The sequence below is a fragment of the Alligator mississippiensis genome, chromosome 1, assembly GCF_030867095.1.
Source record: "Alligator mississippiensis isolate rAllMis1 chromosome 1, rAllMis1, whole genome shotgun sequence".
NCBI lineage: Eukaryota > Metazoa > Chordata > Crocodylia > Alligatoridae > Alligator > Alligator mississippiensis.
In genome coordinates, this window is record NC_081824.1 from 320,140,247 (window position 1) to 320,163,312 (window position 23,066).

The 23,066-nt window shown below is 42.5% G+C and overlaps 1 protein-coding gene across 1 annotated transcript in view; it reads left to right on the top strand.

The window, feature by feature from the left end:
• The window catches only part of RS1 (retinoschisin 1), a 33,218-nt gene extending 15,207 nt beyond the window's left edge, over positions 1-18,011 (top strand). The window contains exons 3-6 of the mRNA XM_019494976.2: positions 1,740-1,845; positions 12,266-12,407; positions 13,396-13,591; positions 16,510-18,011. Coding sequence (XP_019350521.1) covers positions 1,740-1,845; positions 12,266-12,407; positions 13,396-13,591; positions 16,510-16,662 — 597 coding nt within the window. The 3' untranslated portion in view covers positions 16,663-18,011. The remainder of the gene's footprint in view (positions 1-1,739; positions 1,846-12,265; positions 12,408-13,395; positions 13,592-16,509) is intronic.
• The last annotated feature ends 5,055 nt before the right edge of the window (positions 18,012-23,066 follow it).

The window sequence follows — 23,066 nt, forward strand, 5'->3', positions numbered from 1 at the left end:
TGCATTTGTTAGTTACCAGACAATCTGAATTCAGCTTTCTTTACCCAAGGATATTTGGACCAATGTAACCACATTGATGTATTTGTTTTATTAAACATGCCTAATATGGACACCAGTCAAAACACAGTTTGCATCAGTGTAACTTACCCCAATAAATAAGGCACAAACCCAATCATACACCCATGCAGTACATTTCTGGTGGACGGATTGAAACCCCACAGTATAGCCAAGAATTCAGAGTGAGGTAGGATATTAAGATCAGAAGGGATATTAGCTGTGGTTCAGTCTGTCCAATGATCCTTTTCAAAGGTTCTTTAAAAAAACCAGGTATCTGATTTCTCTTCAAATTAACCATGTAAATTCAATTTTGAAGTACAGGCTTACAAATCACAAGTTTTTAGGCCCCAAGCGCATGTTGTTTGTACAGTATTAATAACATGTTAATTGTGCAATAAATAGTAACAGTGCTACCGCCAATTTATGGTCTAAAGTGGAAAACCAGTCACAAAGATGTTCCCCAAAATATGTGGAACATCTTTGTGGCTTATTTGTCAGGCGCCATAAATTGAACATGTAGCAATGCTCCCATGCCAATGCTAACAGAGACCAGGACAGACCTATTCCTAATGCTAAAAATGGGCTGTGAGAAGAGTGGGTTGCAAGGTTCCCTGGTGAGAGGGAGCCAAGGGGCTTTCCCTGCCAAAAAAACAAACAGCCCCCACAGCTGGCAGCCTTTCCCTGCAGCCCCTGTGGAAGCACAACTTAAACCCTCTCCTGGAGTTAGGTACCTACACAAGCCTTTTCTCACAAAACAGAGGTGGAGGAGAAGGAGGTGATAGTCTTCCTTTTAGCCAGCAAGTCAGAGAATTCTCCAGGATGTGGGAAATCCAGGTTCAACTCCCTTCTCTGCCTGAGTCTATCTGAACACAGCTCCAGGCTCCTGGATCAATATCCTCACCACAGTCCTATAAGGTATTGGGGCTAGGGGAGAGAAAAGCTCTAAGCCCTACCTATTGGAGTTCCAGTTGGCATGAGAGAGGGGATGGTTAGGACACTTGTCTGGAAGCTGGGAGACCTGAGTTCTAGGTCCCAGTACACTGACCATCTAATATAAAATATTTTCTCTGGGCCAAGGAATGCTTAACTGTTACCATTCAAAGTTCAGTGGCTTCAACAGGAGGACTTGAGAGCCCCACTGCAAAATGCTCTACAACCTGGTGGTTAAAACATTTGCCTGAGACATAGATTCAAACCCTTTCAGGGGGAAGAGAGGATTGAACCTAAATGTCCTATACCCTGAGAAGTTCTCTAACCTGTGAGGTTAGAGGGGTCTCCACACTAGATGTGCTGCACAGAAGGATCCAGGAGATGTATTCTGAAATGCCCTGCAGGCAGGTGAGGTAGGTAAAGGGACTCCTAAACTGGAATTCCAACAGAGGCTCAACAAGAGACAGATACTGACCTACTTGTCAAGACTAGGGCAGTCCTGGACATGCACAGACATAGAATTTTAGGTACCTAACAAAATGCACAGACTTGAGATACCTCCAGCTTTGAGTGGTGGCTTTGAGGTTGTGAATTCTGAACTCATCACCTACAGTTCCAGTTAGGCAGGAGGTAGGTACCTAAATCGTTTTGTGGCTCTAACCCTACAACAGAAGATACAAAGCAATAGAGAATTAGGCTCAGTCTTGTGTCACTGTTTCTGATTTATAATGGTTTGTTTTACATTACATTAGGATGAGAGATCAGAGCAGTGGCACAGTAAAGTTTGCAAATGTGATTGTCAAGGAAGTCCTGATGGCGAATGGTCCCATGAAGGCAGTCTCTTAGAGTGCATCCCAGGTAAGAAATTAGTTTTCTCAGACTAACTTTAAATTATGATCCATTGTACTTCACCTGCTTTCTTTCTGTACCCTCAAACTGATTACTGATACCTATATTCACATGTTCTAACATCCTAAAGACTTACACTTTAATGTAGGTCTCTATGGATTCTATAATAAACATGACATTGCTTTACCATATACGGGGTCCTGCTTTTACCTTGGATGATCTTCTTAGCTCCAATATATTGTATTCTATTACTTAGAAATAAAGAGAGCATTAGATCTCAATTCATTGCATTGCTGATCGTATGCATTACTGTGATTTGAGTCATAGGGTTGGAGTCAGTGAGAGGGTGTGAACACAAGCTCTGTCATCTATGTAATAAATCAAATATACTATGGAACAAAAGTCAAGTGGACACATTATTTGTAGAGCCTTATTACACTCATATCCGGGGTAATGTCCCTCTCTGAAAAATGTGTAGTATTTTTACTGTGTAGGGAAGTTACTATACAGAACATGTGGTACCTCAGCTTCCCTTATCAATTTCAATCCAGGGTAGCCATTTACTCAAAGTAAACTGACCTTCCTGCCAGGCACTATAGTAGCACCTACTGTGGGCAGCTAACTTGGGAGAAGTGGTCCCGTGTCTACACCATACTATGGAGTAAAATCTGGGGTAAATGACTTCCTAGCAATTGTCATTTATTCTCAACCTAAGAGTATGAGCAGGTGTATAACAATCAGATAAGTCAGAAAAGAACTTCGTTCAAAAGGAAAGAACAAACAAAGGAGCTAAGAAACAAAGGCCAGGAAAGCCTTTAGATAGGTTACGTCTAAGCTGTTGATTAGACTAAGGATTTGCCACAATTTCAGCTGTTGGTAGCTGGCCAGAAGTATGGCTCATCAGAGAAAAATCTTCAATGTAGCTAGGGTCCACCAAAGTATAATACAGCTTGCACTGGAACAGTTAAACCTATTCTGAAGGCAGGGTGAGATCCTTACATGCAGAGAGTCATTAGGTCTATTTTTGAGGTGAAACCCTGTCCACATAGAAGTCAATGGCAAAATGCTCATTGACTTCAGAGAAGGTAGGATTTCCTGCAGGCAGGATTTCCAACCTACATCAGTGGATGACTACCAGTGGCTGGAATTGTAGCACATTGCCAGTATAAAAAAGGCCCTAAAACATCCCAAATGAAGAATCAGTATTATTCACATGCTGCTTTATTTAGCCAGTGTGGTGGTGACAAATGCTGAGAACTGGCGCCTTAGAATAGTTAAGAATGGAAACTGATGGACAGAAGGGAAAAATCTGTTGCTGAGGAAGTTTTACTGATGATCTGGTGTTACTGAGAGAATGTGGCCTACAGCTAGGCCCTGTGGCATAGTTCAGTTACTTCCTAAGAAGCCCCTCTCGTAGTCACAGGGTATGATGCAAAAGTGACTCGCCTCATCTTTGTATAGAATAAAGGATGCTAGTCTGATGATAGCTATGTAGAGTTAAGGACAGAAGAGACCACTGGATCCAGGGCTGTTCAACTTCTGGGGGCTGCACACCAGGCAGGGCATAGATCAGGGGGACACGCTCTGCATGAGCAGGCAGGAAAGACCCCTAACACTTTGAGGCCTGCATGCAGCCCACAGACTGCTAGTTGGACAGCCCTGAAGTAATCAGACATGTCTATCACAGGTCAATACATTTCAACTAGTTACATAAGACTGAAAAACTCATACACATGCCCAGACTATGCACTTACCTGAACTAAATGTAAGCAATGCTCATTAAGCACTTGGCACTGGCAACACCATGGTGCCTACAGAACCAAAACTACAGTCCATCATTTTCATAGCTTCTAACAGAGTTTAGACTTCTAAGGGTTCAAATTTCAGGAGTGCTACCTCCCCTCATTTTCAAGTCTTCTAATAACAGCCACTTAATTCCAGTTAAAGAATACACTTATATTAAAAAGTAGACAGTGGGAGCAGAAAGATGCTATGTACTTTAGCAATTTATTCACTGAACCAATATGTTGATAAGTAAAGCTTTTGTAAGGTAAACAATAAGTAAAAACTTGGAACTGGCACTATATTATGCAGCTAAGTGAGTTGTGCTCTTATCTAATGTAAGAGAGTATACCTTGTCCCTGAGTTAAGCCCTATATCTTGTGTTTGATTAAATTGTAATTTCCAGCAAGACATCTAGGCCTAATTTAATGACATTGGGTCTTTTACTACCCATTTTTTTTCCCCCTGAAGGAGTTATATTATAATCTAGTGACCTCGCAGTCTCCTTTCTGATAGGCTAAAAAAACTAAATGTAAAGTGCATTGACAACAGACAAGTTGTCATCTGGTAAACAAGGGCAAAGATTTAGAGTGTCACCTGCTTCATGGTAACTGTCTGTGTGCTTACACTGACCCTATGGTAAAAGAAAAATAACCCAATGTAGCCTACCTCTCTTTCATTTGAAGCAGGCTAGCATTCATTAACTGGAGGGTAGGAGTGTGCACACTAGCAGTTCCTGTGGACTAACTGATGCACTGTAAAGCACTGCCCTTCTTTATCTCATGGCAACTTGTTCATATTTCATTTTAATGCATTTTTCCACCCTGTAAGTTATCTTTGTGGCACTTCTTTGTACTATCTCTAATTTTTCAACATCCTTTTTAAATGTGGACACCAGCAGTGGATGCAACATCCTTCAGTTAGTCTCACCAACTGTATATCCAGAAGGAAAATCACCTACCATCCCTTTCTAATGACTCCTTTATACAGTCAGGGCTCACATTAACCCTTTTTGCCACAGTATTGTACATGTTCTGTTACTTGCTTACTTTAGACCCTAAAATGTACAGCATACAAGGCTATGGTCCCTGATTCTTGGGCCTGGATATATAACTTTGCAATTGACCTTTACTGAAACATTATTTATTAGAAAGAAACTAACTTTCTAAATAATTCAGACCACTCTGTATGATTACTTTATTCTCCACTAGCCTTCGTTATCAGCGGTAATCTGCCAATGTTATCAGCAGTCCTTTTTTTTTCATTTACTTCCAAATCATTGATGAAAATGTTGCATAGCATCAACATTGATTCCTGCAGAACTCAACTAAAAATATCCCCATTTCATGATGAGGATTCCCCACTAACAGCTACTTTTTGCTATCTGTCATTGAGTCAGTTCACAACACATTTAACATGTGCTAATATTTTAATCTGAATGTCATAGGGTACTCAGACAAATGCCTTTTGCAAGATGAAATATATTACATTTCCACAATTACATTAATCAACCACACTTGTAATCTCATCAAAGAAGGAAATCAGTTTTTTGGTTTTTTTTTTTACTAGAGTAAGGGAGGATATAGGAGCCAAGAAGGAAAGTATAATGGGAATTAAGTACTGTAAGGAATACCCATTCTCTCTTATGGAAAAATAAGTAAATTTGTGTGTCTTAAGAGAGTAGCAAGAGAAAAGACTTCATGATTTTACCAAGAAGTCATACATTCTTGGATTAAATACTTTTGGCTAGAACACGCTGATTCATCAAAACCAAAGCTTTCTGTAGAAACTCACCAATTTTGGTGAGGCTTTCTTAAGGAAAGGCTTCTCAGATTCAGAAAGGAATTCTTGTTCAGAAGCAGAATGAGGGAGACCAATGAATAACCGCATTGTTAGGACACTCACCTAGAATGCAGTAGATGCTAGTTCAAGTCTCTTTCTTCGAGAACCTTTCAGTTGTAGGTGACTGTCCTATTTACTCTGCTCTCTCTCCTCTAAGAGACCTCCTGAGGCTAAAAAAAAAGGCCTACAAAGGATGGAGGATGGGAGTCACCTCCAAGGAGGATTATTCTGCACTGGTCTGGTCCTGTAGGGAGCAGACCAGGAAAGCCAAGGCTGCAACTGAACTCCAGCTAGCTTTGAGCATCAAGGACAATAAAAAGTCCTTTTTCAGATATGTGGGGAGCCGGAGGAAAAGCAGGGGCAACATTGGACCCCTGCTGAACCAGATGGGGCAACTGACAACTGACGCCCAGGAAAAAGCCAATCTATTAAATAGGTATGTTGCATCGGTCTTTCATCAGCCCCATGGGACGCCCGTGCCCGCTACAGGACTGGGAAGTCCGAGTGAGGGTGATCCCCTGCCCTCCATCGATGCTGACTTTCTGAAGGAACATCTTGAGAAGCTGGATACCTTCAAGTCAGCTGGCCCTGACAATCTTCACCCCAGGGTACTCAAGGAGCTGGCGAGCATCATAGCCCAGCCTCTAGCACGGATCTTTGAAAACTCTTGGCGCTCTGGTGTGGTGCCCGAAGACTGGAAGAAGGCCAATGTGGTGCCTATCTTCAAGAAAGGGAGGAAAGTGGATCCAGCTAACTATAGGCCCTTCAGCCTGACTTCTATCCCGGGGAAGATCTTAGAAAAGTTTATTAAAGAGGCCATCCTTAATGGACTGGCCGACGTCAACATCTTAAGGGATAGCTAGCATGGGTTTGTTGCAGGTAGGTCTTGCTTGACCAATCTCATTTCCTTCTACGACCAGGTGACCTATCACCTGGACAAGGGAGAAAAGATTGATGTCATATATCTTGACTTCAAAAAAGCCTTCGATCTGGTGTCCCATGATTGCCTCTTGGAGAAACTGGCCAATTGTTGCCTTGGGTCCCCCACGATCCACTGGCTGGAAAATTGGCTCCGGGGTCGGACCCAGAGGGTAGTAATTGATGGAAGTCACTCATCGTGGTGTCCTGTGACCAGTGGGGTCCCCCCAGGTTCTGTCCTTGGACCCATACTGTTCAACATCTTCATTAATGATGTGGACACTGGAGTCAGAAGTGGACTGGCCAAGTTCTCCGATGACACCAAACTTTGGGGCAAAGCATCCACACCAGAAGACAGGCGGGTGATCCAGGCTGACCTGGACAGGCTCAGCAAGTGGGCGGACGAGAATCTGATGGTGTTCAACGCCGATAAATGCAAGGTTCTCCACCTTGGGAAGAAAAACTCACAACATCCTTATAGGCTCGGCAGTGCTATGTTGGCTAGCACTATGCAAGAAAGAGACTTGGGGGTCATCATTGACCACAAGATGAACATGAGCCTGCAATGCAATGCGGCAGCTAGTAAAGCGACCAAAACGCTGGCTTGCATCCATAGATGCTTCTCAAGCAAATCCCGGGACGTCATTCTCCCCCTGTACTTGGCCTTAGTGAGGCCGCAGGTGGAGTACTGTGTCCAGTTTTGGGCTCCACAATTCAAAAAGGATGTGGAGAAGCTTGAGAGAGTCCAGAGAAGAGCCACGCGCATGATCAGAGGTCAGGGAAGCAGACCCTACGATGACAGGCTGAGAGCCCTGGGGCTCTTTAGCCTGAAAAATCGCAGGCTCAGGGGTGATCTGATGGCCACCTACAAGTTTATCGGGGTGACCACCAGTATCTGGGGGAACGTTTGTTCACCAGAGCGCCCCAAGGGATGACGAAGTCGAATGGTCACAAACTACTTCAAGATCGTTTCAGGCTGGACATAAGGAAGAATTTCTTTACTGTCCGAGCCCCCAAGGTCTGGAACAGCCTGCCACCGGAGGTTGTTCAAGCGCCTTCATTGAACACCTTCAAGATGAAACTGGATGCTTATCTTGCTGGGATCCTATGACCCCAGCTGACTTCCTGCCCTTTGGGCAGGGGGCTGGACTCGATGATCTTCCGAGGTCCCTTCCAGCCCTAATGTCTATGAAATCTATGAAGAGGGACTGCTTTTGTACCTTTTGTACTGGGATCTAAGCATACATTGGAGCAGGGACCTGAATGTGGGTATTCATTCCTGGGGGGGTGCCCTAATCTTCAGGCTTTTAGATTATCTGGAGTGAACCTCCTTTGTTGAAGCCTGTTCCACTTCGTATAAATAAATATTTATTGGACCTGAAAGAGGGGGAGAAAGAGAGAGGCAAGCAGAGTCTGAAGACCAGTGATTTTTTGCGAGGCATGAGATGTGGGAAATCCAGGCTTAAATGAGCACTCCAATTAATATTCAGTGCAATGTGGAACAGTTCTTGTAGCTGTGCCCTTCTTAAATGAAATGCTTAAAAATGTGCTTTCTTCCTCTTAAATCTCATCCAGATGATTGCATGCTGCATTTTATCTCGAAGTACATGTTATTGGATGATTTGTCTGCTGAAAATAAATTCAGGACAGAAGTATTGCAATTCGGAGAGATGACCTATGGTTAGGGCACGAGATTGGAAGCCAGAAGACAGGGATTCAAGTTTAATTTCTACCTGTTCCCTCCCATGTAATCTTATTCCTTCTGTGCTTCAGCCTCATTCTCAAAATGAATCAACTCACCTTTTGAGATCGGAGGCACCATAAAAAGCAAAATAGCTTTCCTGAGCCCAACTATCTATGCCTCGTACCTTGTGGAATTGTTCACATCTGCAGAAAAGGAAGGCAAAGTAGGTGGAAATGTTATCATAGAAGAATAGAAGAGTTTTATTTTCATTTTGCTTGGATATATTTAATTACAGCATGCACAGTACACTGGACAATGCCAGCATTGCTACTGTTAGGGCTTGCAGGTAAGACAGCAGAAATATGCAGTGGTCACCATTAAAAGCAACTTTGTGAACTACCTAGTGTAGGAATTTTGTGTTAGTAATAGCTGCTCGTATAATGCCAAAACGTAGGCAAAATGTAGAGATTATACTATTAACCACTGTACCATTTTTGCACTAAATAAGTTCAAACTGATGCAGAGCTATCAGCCTGCTATGGCAGGAGGCCCTTATGCCTTTGAAACACTGCATCTTACAAGTTTAACAGTGGTGGTACTTGGCATCCCAATAACTAGATCAGGAGTTTCCTTCAGGTCAGCAATAACAGCATGAATAATTTAACTGGTTTTGGCTTGGCAGTAACCAGACATCTGTTTAGCAGTTCTTTGAGTATGACACAGTTCTCCAGAACAGAAGGTGACCTGCTAATTGTATTATCTCTGTGAGACCTACAGATTACTGGTAAAATTGTTCGGTCTTCCTGTACATCATGTTCAAGATACACCAAAACAAGCAGTAAATGTGCAGAGCCACTTTAAATCCAATTTCAGAATGTTGTTTCTTATGCAAAGGGAACAACTGGTGTGGAAAAGCTGGTTTTATTATGAACTAATCATAAGAAGACAAACTGATACAAATCCACTACACTACAGTCTACCACTGTGTTACATTCAGCCATTTAGAAAGATGAAAGCTAATCTCCATGTTGTTTTGCATTTTTTAAAATGTCAAACAAAAGGCAAAGGTTTGGTAGGTGCTTATGGTCTGTATTTGTAATTGTCGTCATCAGGGTTCTATAGGTAGATATTTCCATGCCTAGAGGAAGGAAGGACTGTAACTATTTGTTTTGGTGTGAAAATAAGTTAATGAGCTATTGACATAGCAAAATGTGTTAATGAGATATTGACCTGCAAGATATTGACCTAGAAAAATATGTTAATGAGATATTGACCCTAGAGCTGCCCTGTTTTAGTTACTAGCACAAGTACATTGAATAAAAGGATTACAAGGACTGTAGTTAAATTATGCTCTGAAAGGTCTGATAAATTTACAGGCTGATAGAGGATTATGCTGCACTTTCAAATGTGATTCATAAATGAAGATTTCCTGTCCATAAATTGAACTCAGCTTCACACAGGAGAACAAATACATTGATTTTAGAAACCCATGAAATAAACTATGCCAGACTGGTGACATTTTCATAGGTAACTCACAAAGGTGAGCAATTAGCAAGTGAAATAGGAATGCCTAGTTTTGGGGGTGGAATATGAAAATGATGTGCATAATTTATAGACATTTGCTCAGGCAATTCTTATTTGAAGCTTGTTAGCATCTTCCGTCTGCTTCTCCAGTCACATAGCAATAAATGATCCTCTCTAAAAAGGAAAGAAAAAGAAATGCTTATCTTAAAGAAAAGTAGTCACTTTACAAAGTCCAGAAGTTTGAAACTGTAAAAGGGAGAATCAGTTTTCCTTGGCAAAGAATTGTGGCAGGTATTTAAAGTTTTAATGATAAACATACAGTTCTGCCCACATTTCTCTGGCAGCCAGTTGGAAGCTTATTGAACACGGTCACAGGAACAACATGCATATGTTACATTTAAATATTAACTTTTGGATATATGATGATACCTCTATAGTTGTTTAACCTAGGTAAAAGCAGGATGGAAATTGGCTCACTGTCCTGTGTACTGGGTGCCATTATATCAGTTGAGATCATATGACAGTTTTACAAATCAGCTAGAGATTCAAGAATGTCAGTTTTGATGAAAAGCTTGATAGAATCCTGACACTCCAGCAAGAGATCTGCTCCTGTAATTATTTACAAACACATGGCATGTATGCCTCAATTTGACAGAGCTTGCATATCCTTGGAATACTAAATACTGGGATCCAAATACCAACAAATGATTTGGCTCCCTCTTTCAGTTACTTCTGTCTAGATAAGGAACTTGTCCCCATCTATCCTGGTTCCTGGCCACTGCTGCTTTCTTTCACCCCCAATACTTTTCCCCTACTTGGCAAGAAGCAGAGGCATAACCAGCAACTTAGGTGCCCTGGGCAGAGGTGCAGTGGATGAAAGGTGGAAGGGCATTTGTATCTGAGAATCTTACCTGACCCCAGAGACTCAGAGACCCATGACGAAGGCTTCCTACACACTGGCAGCTGCGGCTGGCACCTCACAAATTCCCTGGGGGGGAGGGGGGCACCATTCCTGTGCCTCCTCTAAATAGGTGCCCAAAGTTGGGTTCTCTGTTCACCCAACCCTAATTGCACTACTGGTGGGTAGTCAAAGAGTGTTGCAGGTCTACCTAAGCAGTGAAGTACATAGCAGTGCACTTTAAGAGATGGGGAGGCATAGTGTGAGAAGAGGAGAGGACTTTTGGCTGATAAACGCTCTCTGGAACTCTCTTTGGAGATTTTTGCATAAGGATTTCTGTTTCCTGTATAGAGCTTTCACAGAACAGAAGCGATGCCACCCCACACACTGCTTCCCTCCTGCTGCTCTTCCTGATGTCCCCAGCATTCTCCCTGGGGAGAGAGAAGGTCTTGGTGTTAACTGGGGAGCAGAGAGGAATTGCATTGGGAAGGGAGGAAGGGTTGGTGTCTCTGGGAACAGCACTATATTAGGTATTCAGATCTGGTTTAAATTGCATAATCAGATTTATATGATAACAAATCCAGGAAAACTGCCCAAATTGTGTCTGAATTGACTGCAGTGTGCCTGCTGCTTGTCACCTGCTCTTTTTTCATTGTTCACCTATGGTGGCAAGTCCTCCTTATCTTTAGAAATCCCAGGTTGCTGGGCTGCACCAAAGAAATAATTTTCTGTGAATAGATTCTAGATACTATTGATAGACAGCAAGGAGGCTCTGTTGTTCCTTCTCAGTTCCCTATTTCTGCTGTGTTTGAGAGCAGCAGTAGTCCTTACCTTCTCTCCTATCCTCTCTCTCCCACATGTGTTCTTACCACTTCATTTCTAGGATGGGAACATGTGGCAGGGGTTAGTTTTCAGGAGCAGCCTCAACAGTGGCACCGAGCCAGTGTAGACATGTCCTATATATTTTAAATGGGCTGATACAAAGGCCATGTAGTGTTCCCTGAACCTGATCATGTGAGGCCCTATTTAAGTTATAATTGCTCCTTGAGGGTCACGTGGCCCCTTACTCATGTTGGTGAATACTATTCTACAAATAGTCCCTTTCCCTAAATAAATAGGGCTGGAAGGGATTGACAGCATGCCAAGAAGATCATACCTCATTACTAAAGGCTTTCCACTAATTAAGGAGTATTTCTCCCTGGTTCCTAAGGGAGTTTATCAGCCAAAAGGATGAATCCTTGAAAGTCAAGGAAAGAAAAGGAAAGGATTAAGTGTCAGACCTAGGTAGAAACTGGAGGATTTCCAAACATCTCACAAAGGAGGATAAAGAGTCTCCTGAAAACAAAACTCACCCGTACACATTAGCTCTTCTGAATTTGCCTAAGGGAAGTTCACAATATAACACCCAAGAATGTCTAAGAAGAAAGAAAGAAATCTGATCACACAGGTGAGTTGAAATAGATAAATGAATAACTGGAATAAACAAAAAAAATAGAATAAATAAGGAGAATAAAACAAGTCAGATGAATTCTGACTTTCAATTTTCCAGTTACTGGGAGTCCACCGGAGCTGAGGAAAGGGAAGTTTATAGTCATACAAGTGTCAATACTGTCCACTGAGGTTTTGATCTGTTTGTAACAATGTCTGCTCCCTTCCTCGAAGAGGAGAGGTGAGAAAGTGAAAACACAGTTTTTATCCAGATATCAAAAAGTGAGCTAAGAAAATTACTAAATAGAAGCAGTGCGTCTTTCCTGTGATTAAACTAATTGCTTTTCTTGCAGAGTGTCCCTATCACAGACCCCTTGGATTTGAGTCAGGAGCTGTTACTCCAGACCAGATAAGCTGCTCTAATCCAGAGCAGTACACCGGATGGTATTCTTCTTGGGTTGCCAACAAGGCCCGACTCAATGGCCAAGGCTTTGGGTAAGTCTGGGAATTGTTTCTCATGACACCCCTGAAATTGGGGATATTGCTAAAACATTAGACAGAGCAAGATGAGGAGTTTTGGGAGGGTTCTTAAGTATTAATTTTACAGAACATACAAGGAAAACTGAAGGAAAGAAAGAGGAACCAACTGTCTTTGTGTTCAACACGTTTGCTTTAGTGGAAATAAAGAGAATACCTTGAGGGGTGGGCAGGAGTGAGAAGGGCTTATTTATTCACAGGTGTCATAGGCTTATGCTGGTGGCCATACAGCCATAGCTTTAAGGGCTGCAAGTGGTTTCCAGAATGCTTTTTTTTCCCATTTCCCTTAGCCAGAAGGGTGCTATGGGATTGCTCCTCTGGGCATTCTAGGTGTACCCCTTGGAGGCACTATAAAATTGTCCCTCTTGGGCAATATGGAATCACCCCTCTGGGCATTCTGCGATTGCTGTGCCTCCCTAGGTGCTCTGGGACCTCAAAACCACCCCTCACAGGCCCCCAGACCAGTGGGGCTGTTCTCAGCATACTTCTATACACATCTGCAAGTGGAAAGACAAGCAACATGTGGAGAAGAATGTTTGGGAAATTCTGCTGGTCTGGTAAAGTTAAAAAAAAATGTGATAAAAGCCCCATCCTCATTCCCATCTGCTGTTCAAATAAGAGGCAAAACTCTCAGGGCCAGTCTCTGGTATCGTTAGGAGTTCTGCTATTGTCTGTCAGAACAAGATTCAAGATTTTCAAACAGGCTGACTGATTGGCTGTCCAGATTTTGATAGACATTAGTGGAGCCTGATCTTCAGAACGTGCTGAACACCCCTTTCATGATGTCTTAGGCTGGGCATTCAGAAATGGAGGCATCCTAGATCACTAGTCAGTTTTGGCTTTGGTCCTTGGTTAAGTCAGTTGCTTTGCATTCCTTACTCCCCTCTCTGTGTCCACTGTAGTCACATCTATAATGCTTTTTTGGGGGGTTTCATGGTTCCTACAGGTGTGCCTGGCTCTCCAAATTTCAAGACAATAGCCAGTGGCTGCAGATTGACTTGAAGGAGATCAAAGTTATTTCAGGGATACTCACACAAGGACGCTGTGATGCAGATGAATGGATGACAAAATACAGCATGCAGTACAGGACTAATGAGAATCTGAATTGGGTTTACTACAAAGACCAGACCGGAAACAATCGGGTCAGTGAGAGTAGATTTTTGGTGCAGTTAATTTTCAGAGAAATTAAAATCTTTGCTCAAAAAAGGGTAACATTCTCAGCAGAACACCAGCATAAGATCTGTGCACCACTCCCTCAAACTGGGGCCTCAGGGACATGCCAGGCTTGTTCTGTTTCTTAGTATCAGGATTAATTTCATACAGTATGAATTCTTCTCTTTAAAGAGATGCCAATTCTTGTGCAAAGTAGGCAGCTGTGTAGAAAGAAATGTAGGAAAGATTTTTGCTGTAGAGCTCTGCCCAGAGAAAACAGAAGGTTTGTCAGGCAGTTGTTTATACAGTACCATCACCCAAGAACTAGTTCAGTAGCTTTTAACAGAAACCCTGGGCATCATGAGGTGCATAATGAAGTCACGAATTTGGAAACTGCAAATCTGGAGATTCAGGGTCTGTTTCTCACCTTCATGTGAGGGAGTAACATTAAGATAACTCTAAAATCTTAACCCAGACCTAAGACTGTTTTGAAGGTGCCAGTTGCCTGTTGAGATGTGCCTGTGGTGTAAGTAACCTACTAGACCCTTTGTAGGGGAGGACTGACATAGGAGAGCTCTGTTCCACTATGCCCAGACATGCTTTTCCCTGCTGCCACACCCTTCCAGCACCTTCCCCGTCATGGCATGAGCAGGTGGACTGTTCAAGATCTAAATATACACGGTGAGGGAGCTTTCTTCCAGAATAGAAATTCTCTGCTGGCCATTCACAGCCAATTTCTAGCTCTTTGGTACCGCTTTAGAGAATTCATTAATTAGATCTCCAGCTCCTACTACTTGCAGGTTAAAGAGAGCCTGGGAGTCTGCTGACCAAAGTTATCAGCACTACTCATTTTGCTACTTATCAATTTCTACCTAGCAAAGTCTCACTGCAACTATGAAAATACTATGATATAAACAGGGGGAAGGGAGCACTGAGGAAGCTGCAAGATAAATAGAGGAAACAGAGGTAGGCATCCTCAAGGAATCCTTTTAGAAACTCTGAATTCAATTTCAACAAAAGGGAAAATCACACAGTGGGCACATCTACACAAGATGCTCAACTGTGCAGTAACATAGTTTAATACGCAGTAAGCAAGTATGTTTGCACATGCTTACTGTGCAGAGAACCTCACTAACCAAGAGTATATGAGCTACCGGCAAATACAAATAGCAAATTTACTTTTGATTAGTAACGGCCCAGTAGTGCTTGTGGAGAAGCCTGACTGGGAGTAAATCTGCTCCTGGTCAGCTATCCACCAGGGGGCAGGAGATTGCTCTGGGCCCCTACTAGCTGTCTGTTGCTGGGGATGGGAACTATGTTCCCCTGCTCTGGTAGGAGGGAGCTCCAAGCTCCCCGCTCCAAGATCGCAGTTGGGGAGGAGGTGGGCTGGGAGATCCTTATCTCCCAGTGCCAGTTCTGTGACCACAGGGCTGGCTGGCACTGGGAGATCCTTATAGGATTGCGGAGCTGGTGCTGGGAGATAAGTGTTCCAGCACTGGCCCCATGGTCACAGGGGCTGGTGATGGGAGCCTGTTCCCTGCTCAGCTCTGTGCTCACAGAACTGAGTGGGAAACAAACTCCCCAGCTGGCTGGGAACTGTCCTGGTCAAGGGCAGGTCCCAACCCCATGCCCTGATCAGAGGCACCAGGCTTGAAAAGAGCTGCAGGAGTTGGGTAGGACCCAGCCCCCTGCCCTGATCTGTTGGTGGGGCAACTAGCAGCAAGCTAGCTGCTAGCTGTTCTACCATTGGATTGGGGTAGGAGTTTGGGACTTGCACCTCCCCTGCAGCTCTTCTCAAGACACCTGCCCCTGATTGGGGAGCCAGGGCCAAGAGCTCCCTGCTGCTGGGGCAGGGAAACATTTTCCCCACTTGGAGAGTAGGCAGCTCCTGGACCTAGAGCAGGGGCAGACAATTATTTTGGGCGGAGGGCCGCTTACTGAATTTTGGCAAGCCATTGAGGGCTGCATGACAGGCAGCCAGGGGCAGATGAATATAAATTTTCTAAATTTTTTAGCGTCCCCACAGGCCAGATAGAATGGTTTGGCAGGTTGCATCTGGCCCACGGGCTGCATTTTGCCCACCCTTAGAGTATAATATCTCAGCCATGGCTAGGAGACAGCTGTCTCTTGGCCCGGTGCTCCCTGCCAGCTCCTGGGCTAGCACCCTGGTGGTGGCAGGGGCCCATTGCAGGTTCTCAGGAAGTAGGAGCAGCTTGCTGCCATTGGCAGCAAATCTACTCCAACTTCCCTGAATGTGTAGAGACCTGCCCGGGACCATTTACTAGCGAGTAATTTACTCGCGATTAAACTGGTCCCACATCAAAGGCATGTGTAGACACACCCAATGATGATCTAAAACTTCCTGCTGGTAGGAGCATAATACCAGTATTCCCCAATTTAAATACAGGAAATGCTCCTCAACCTTGTAGCCTCTTTCACACTGGAGGAAACTTTTGAAGTATGACTAGTATTTTTTAGGAGTTCTTTGGCTGCTTTCTGCCCTTGAAATGGCCATATATCATTAGAAACACTTTGTCAGCATAGGATAAAGTAATGTCTTTTGATGAAACCTGGTGGATTAAAATGATTGGCATATCATGCATTATGTAGGAGCTAAGATATCAGCCTGGAAAAGGGTGACTTACTTACTGTCTCAATCCCACATTTTTAAAGTAGATAATGTGTAAGTAGCTTTACCTCAATGAGTAATGCTACATACCACGCAGTGTGCAAATAGGACAGGGATGTTTCTAATGACACATTGTCATGGCCATGCCCTGGCACATACATCCCACTAAGTATTTGTATTAGCTTGCAAACTGGTGAACATAAAGATAGCGTTTCACAGAATTTGTGGGAAGAGGAGATCAAGTTCTTTAACCAAATTTGCCATTTTGGTTTTGTGTAGGTTTTCTATGGGAACTCAGATAGATCATCCGCTGTCCAGAACTTCCTACGCCCTCCCATTGTCTCGCGCTACATTCGACTCATACCGCTGGGCTGGCATGTGCGTATCGCCATCCGGATGGAGCTGCTTGAGTGCATGAATAAATGTGCATGATGCCAAACCACAAACCATGCAGGGTTTTCAAGGGTGGGCGAGGAGGTGAAGAGATTCCTTAGCAACATATAGAAAAGCATCCCACAAGATAGTGAGGATAGAAAGAATGGGCTAGATTCTGGCCCAAGATGCAGGTTTCCTGAATCTAATGGGTTTGTAGAAAGGCAGGAATATGGGCAGTATCTACCCCTAGTTAGTTTTATTGAAACTGATTTCAGGAGTGGAGCTGTGTGAAATTCTTAGTTAGTGCTGCTTGAAATTTTCCTAGGGAAAATATCATATTGTAGCCATAGTCATCCAGGAAATATATGAGAAGAAAGGATTTTTGTGAGTGATATCTGTTATTGGAACAACAGCATGGTTGGGATAGACTTAGACAAGCTATCAAGACTTAGACATACTTCTTACTATCCAGAGAAAGAATGCATGGCTTTCAAAAGCTTATATAAGTCCATCCCAATGATACAGTTGGTCAAAAAGAAAGAGATCACCCACAAAAATCCTTGCCTCCTGAGTGGAGAAAACAGAATTTTGTGAGATTCATATAATCATAGGGAAGTAGGTCTGGAAGGGACCTCCAGAGATCATCTAGTCTAGCCTCCTGCCTGAGGCAGGATCATCTATATCCAAACCACCCTATACAAATCCATAATCTCAAATCTTCACAAAACTACCATCACACCACTGTCCTGCCACAACACATCACATAAAACATGAACCTGCCACAGGAAAGCAGGAGAGCCATGACAGCCAAGGTCCTGCTTCTACAATACCAATCTGCTCTTGCCAAGCAGAAAACATATTGAATTTGCCATCCCATTCTGGAGGCCAGGAAAAAATAGTTATATAAAACTTTAAATCTTCCCACTGATCCTGGTCTTCCTTGTGATGGTGATATGTCCTCAGTCCCTTTTGTTATCTTTCACTGATGCTACCAGAACTTTCTCAGTGAACTGATATTCAGCAAAGACTTAGTTGGATTTTTAGCAACTCTCCACAGTCTTTTACACAGCTCTAGGTAGGAATCAAATTTCTGATCGGCATAGACTTTAGTCATTTAATCTCTAGTAAAATAAGCATAGTTAACATTAAAGTCTTTAAAAGTTTTGTGCGTGCTCAGTAATAATTTAGGGGAATGTTTAAGATTTAAATGTGATATTAAGCACTAGGTACCTGTATGTGGACACAACCTTCATATATATGTATTGCAACTAAAATATATCTAATATAAATATTTATGCTGTAAATTAAAGGGCTTTCTTGAATGATCTGGTTTTAAGAACACACAAAATATTAAAGCCAAAGCTTTAAAAGCAGCTTCTTTTTTAAAAAGGTAATAAATGAGCATAATAAGGACAAATGGCTACCTGGTTCTGTCATACTGTTGATTTGGTCTTTCTGAATTCTAGAGACAGAATCCCCCTCTTGATTCTCCATCTTAACTCTTGTTATATCAGACTTGCTACATTAGATCAGACTATAGGTCATTGAAGGACAAGTATGGTCATAGGTAAGAGAGGAGTGGGCCCCAAGAGAACGAATTCTTTCCAGACTCTGGCAGTTATCAGGTTACAGCCAGAAGCATGACACTTGAACCACAAACACACATGACATCAAATGTCATTAAAGAAAATGAAGATTTTTATACCCAACTCCATCATTTCTGGTCTTTCCATCCAGGAAGCCTAGAATAGTTTTATGTACATTAAATGAACATCACACTCTGCTTTAGAGGTAGAAAATGTTGTTAGGCCCATAAAATACAGATTTGTCCAAGTTTATATGTCAAATTAGTGGCTGAGCAACCTGATTTAGGCCTGCATGCTCCATGTGGTTGTGTGGGGCTTGCTCCACATACAGAGCAGATCAAGCAGTTATATTATCATATCCACATCATCTCAGTTTCTGCTGCTAACCAGCCACACAGACTAGCAGTCTTGTGCTTTGCTTCCAGTGTCCCCCTCTGTGCATGGTTATAGAATGAGATCCGTGATATGCACTCACCAAGGGGTTACATCTGACTTCCTAGTCTCTTGGCCCAATCACAATAGGCCACTGAACCTTATGAAGAGATGTGTGTTTTACAATCAGTCAAGGGATATGGTGGGGGAAGGAGGAGGAAGTCAGGAGAGAGGGAAGAATGATTAGTCATGAAGAAAGCAGATATGAAGTATATTGATAACACTTAAAGCTAAGTTTTGTTAATGGCCATAAATTATGACCAGGCCACGTAAGTCTCCTGCTCTAAACATACTTGCTTTCTTCACTCTTTTCCTTCTATCTGCCATCATATTTCTCATTTCCCTTGAGTTACTCAAAGTTGTCTATAGTTCTTTTTGACGGGGACTTCATGTTATCAGCAAACATCACCAGTTCTCAATCATTTCCTCCTCCAAATCAGAAACACATGTTCAAAAACAACCCAACTAGTAACCTCTCTACATTGTTAGGAGCAGCCATACACTCCAACTGTGTTTTACTTATTTTAGTACAGATCCTGCACTCCCTCCTAGCAGGGATGTTGAAACCCATAATATTGTAATACTTCACATAGGAGTTGCAGGTAGTCAGATGCAAGGGAAGACAAGACTCTGATATTTCTCAGAGGGTTAGTCCATATAATCTACCAAAAAGGTCCTACTTTAACGCTACAATTTGATTTAATATAAAGATTAGCAAAAACCAAAACTAATGCTGAGCATCAATTCTGATACTTTATTTAAAGTATGAAGCACTCCAGAAACTCCTCATCAAAACCCATCTGATTGTTGTTATTATAGCTGTTAGTGGTGGTTTGTTTAAAATCTCCCTAACATTTATCATTAGCCTCTATTGGGCCTGGATACACATGGTAAAGCTCTACTTTCTCACGTGGACATCTGGGTCCTGCCACACACCAGAAGAGAGGCCCCATATGTTTTTGTGTTTTCCACAAAGTATCTGTTTAATTGTTCTAGGAGCTAGTGTCAGAAATCACCATAGAGCAGGATTGTGCCCACAGACCTTGCAAATAAACAACACTACAGCTGTTCACTTAACCGTTATGATACAAATTTACAAAATCTATGCTCTGATGGTCTCACAGCAAAGTAAAGGGCTTTGCATACTTTCTACTTACTGAGGAATATCTAGTTATTAATCAAGTTACACACCCTTAGCAAGTGCTTGGAGTTATTTCATAATGTGAAATTAGTAGCCAGTTATTTGATCAATAAATTAATCACATGATGAGGTGGTGGGCAGATGAACAAACTATACCAAGTTAAAGACAGGAGGGGGGATAATATGTCTGCCACCTGCTCAATGGTAGCAGTTTTGTGCTACTTTATTCCACAATAGGTGAAAGTTAAACCATGGTGACTAAGCAGCTGCTTCACTCAGGGGGTAAGATGGCCCATTTGTAAATAAAGGCCAGGTACAGACATTCAAAAATTCTGAGACATAATCGATTTAAGTTATGTGGTTTTTCTTAAGCAGTGTAGTCTAGATTGGTAGTGAACAGAACGTGCATGTGCCCTTTGGTTGGGGGTAGGGGTGGGGAGAGAGGTACATTTTAGACCAGATTCCACCATTTTTAAACCAGTCTATGTGTGCAAAACATCTGTTCTATTATGGATATAAACTGGTTTCCAATCACTTATACTGGTAAAAGTATAATGTCTGTACCTGGCCAAAGAACAGTACAAATAGTAGAGCAGGAGACTGTTTGGGTCCCAGATATGTTGCTGGCTAAATTCTTGACCTTTGGAAATTCACTTAACTCACCTGTAAAATGGGGATAATACTTTGTAGGGAAGTTGAGAGACTTAATTAAGATATTGCAAAGTGCTTTGAGAATTTTACTTGTCACTCCATCTCAGCATGAATGCAGAACATTAGAGCAACAGCATGATTGAGAGCGTGATGGAAGCACAGTAAAATGAGCCAAAATACAGTTATAAAAATCCAAAGCTCTTCCCAATATAGTCTAGCTTTTATTAGCACATCAGTATTATTCTAATTCACTGGCACCAGTCTCTCCAAGCACAACTGAGATAGCAATACAGACTAGAGGAAACTGAATGAGGCAGTGCTGAGAAAACATTTACTGGATTTGGAAATTTGGCAGGTAAGCAGTGAGAACTTCTAAAACCAGTTAATTAATCATAATCATAATGGCTTTGAAACAGTAGCAGCGAGCACAGGACCTTTCACTGCTTTAAATGATGTGATCAATATTTACCCTCAAAGGTTTGTAAAGTGACAAGCTAGATGATTGCACTAAGTGTTCCTGCAGGCCAACTCCAAATTAGATAATAAGAAGCTGCCCTGGGCCATCCAACCCAGCCACACCACTTACAGGAGCCAATGGCTGTTTTCTCCTAATGGAATTTTCCCCTCTGGCTGCTGGAGAGAATATTCTCCACACCCACTTCACTCTGTTTCCTCGCTGCTGATAAATGATCTGGAACTAATATGCACATGCTAATATTCCCTTACCTGCCTGTTGGGAGGGATGGGAGCCTTTATTTTTCTGCTCTCTTCAAGGGATGGATGTGGGTATATGTAGGAGGAAGGGATGAAGAGGAGAGGAGTGACACCCTTTTTTTCCTCTCTTTCTCTCTCTCTATGTGGAAATACTCCAGTCTTTCCCAGTCTGTTTGTAGACTTCTAGAGGGACATGCTCAGCTGAGCTGGAGACTTAAGGCAGTGAGCACAATAAAAATAAATGAATACAAGCAGTTTGTTTCCAATAAAAGGTTGGCTTCTGGGCTCTAGGGGATATAGAAAGAGATCTGAACCCAAAACATGTAGGGGTCACAGCAGCAAGATGGATAAAAGAAAATAACAGGAGGGAGAGGTGGTAAGAACAAAGACTACTAAAAGAAATAAATATTTAAAATAGGTTTCTGTTTATGGGCAGTTATGTGGGTGTTTTGGATGCTTGGCCTCTGGAATGGACAGAAATAGAAAGTTGCTAGGATTTGCCTGCTTAGAAAGTGAAAAAGGTGTAGTTAAATTAAGACCCTGGCCAGTTTGCTGGTATATTAGTAGTAGCATTCAGCATTGCCACATGGGGAAAGTTTGAGGAAAAATTGCTCTGGCCATTGGAATCTGACAGAATTGTAGAAGAAGCAGTTCCTCTTTTTTGAGGTCAGAGGGAGGGCAGGAGGCCTGGGAGAAGAGCTCTCCACTTTGCAATAAGTGCATTCATAATGAAAGCATGGATACAGGATAACTAATAATAATAATAGAAGGGATAAGTAGTAGTAAGTAATAATGGAGAGAGAGGTACAGAGAGCACAGAGGTACAAGTTAGACATAGATAGGAACCAGGGTGGGTGGGGTTTATCTCCCTGAGCATCAACAGCATGTTCAGTGCTGGGATGATCTAAAAGAATATGCTGACCCAGCCAAACAAGTAGCTTACAACCTATTGTGCCTGACAAGGTGGTGGCTGAGCCAGCAATCTAAGACAGCTTGCAGCTTTGTGCAACAGTCAGGAGCAGCACTGTGAAGCATGCCTGCTCTTTCTCCCAACACCAATTCTTGAAAACAAGGCAATGTCATCACCTCGGAGTGTTGCCAAGAGTGTGCCCAGCATCCCTCAGGCCTCCTGGCTCAACTGTGTGTATAAGCACATGCTCAACCTTGATTTGAGGTAGTAAGTGATACTGTGTGTTTCTGGGATTTGGTGCATACAGAACAGGGCCCTGCTGACTTGAAAGCATCAAACTACTCATAATAATCCCCTTGTTCTACTACTTGAAGCCTATTTGTCTTTCTTTATCTTTGCTACCAATTGCACTCACTATCCAGAAGCTGTCCTATTTGTGGAAGCTGAAGTAAAAAAGCATTAAATACTGTGCATCATCCATAACTAGATTGCCTTCTGCATTCCATAAGAGACCTATGGTTTCTCTGGTCTTCCTCTTACTTTCAACATATCTGTATAATCCCTTTTTATTGCCTTTTGCTTTATTGTCCTCTTCTAGCTGGATTTCAAGTAGAGCCTTGGCCTTCCTCATTTTCTCCCTGTATATCTGTGAGATCCTCTTACACTCTTCCCTAGTACTACAACCGAGTTTCTACTTTTTGTAGGATTCCTCTATGTGTAGACCCAAATTGCCTCTGTGTAGCCCCAGCAGGATATCCAGATCTTTAATCTTCCTTTCTCAGACAAGCAAGGGGTCACATGACTGAAACAGGTCCTGGAGAGTTCTCGTTCTGTGGCTCATGAAGTGATGCCTTTGCAAATGGAACTCCTTTTGGCCTCCAGTGACTTGAAGGAGAATAACAAAAAGAGAGTATAAGATTGGTGGGTTGGTACCAATTAAGGGACAGGGTCCTGGAAATGCTGGGTATGAAGTGAAGGCATGTTAGTGCTGCTCTGTGTGCCGTCCTAGAAAATCTAAGCACAAAAC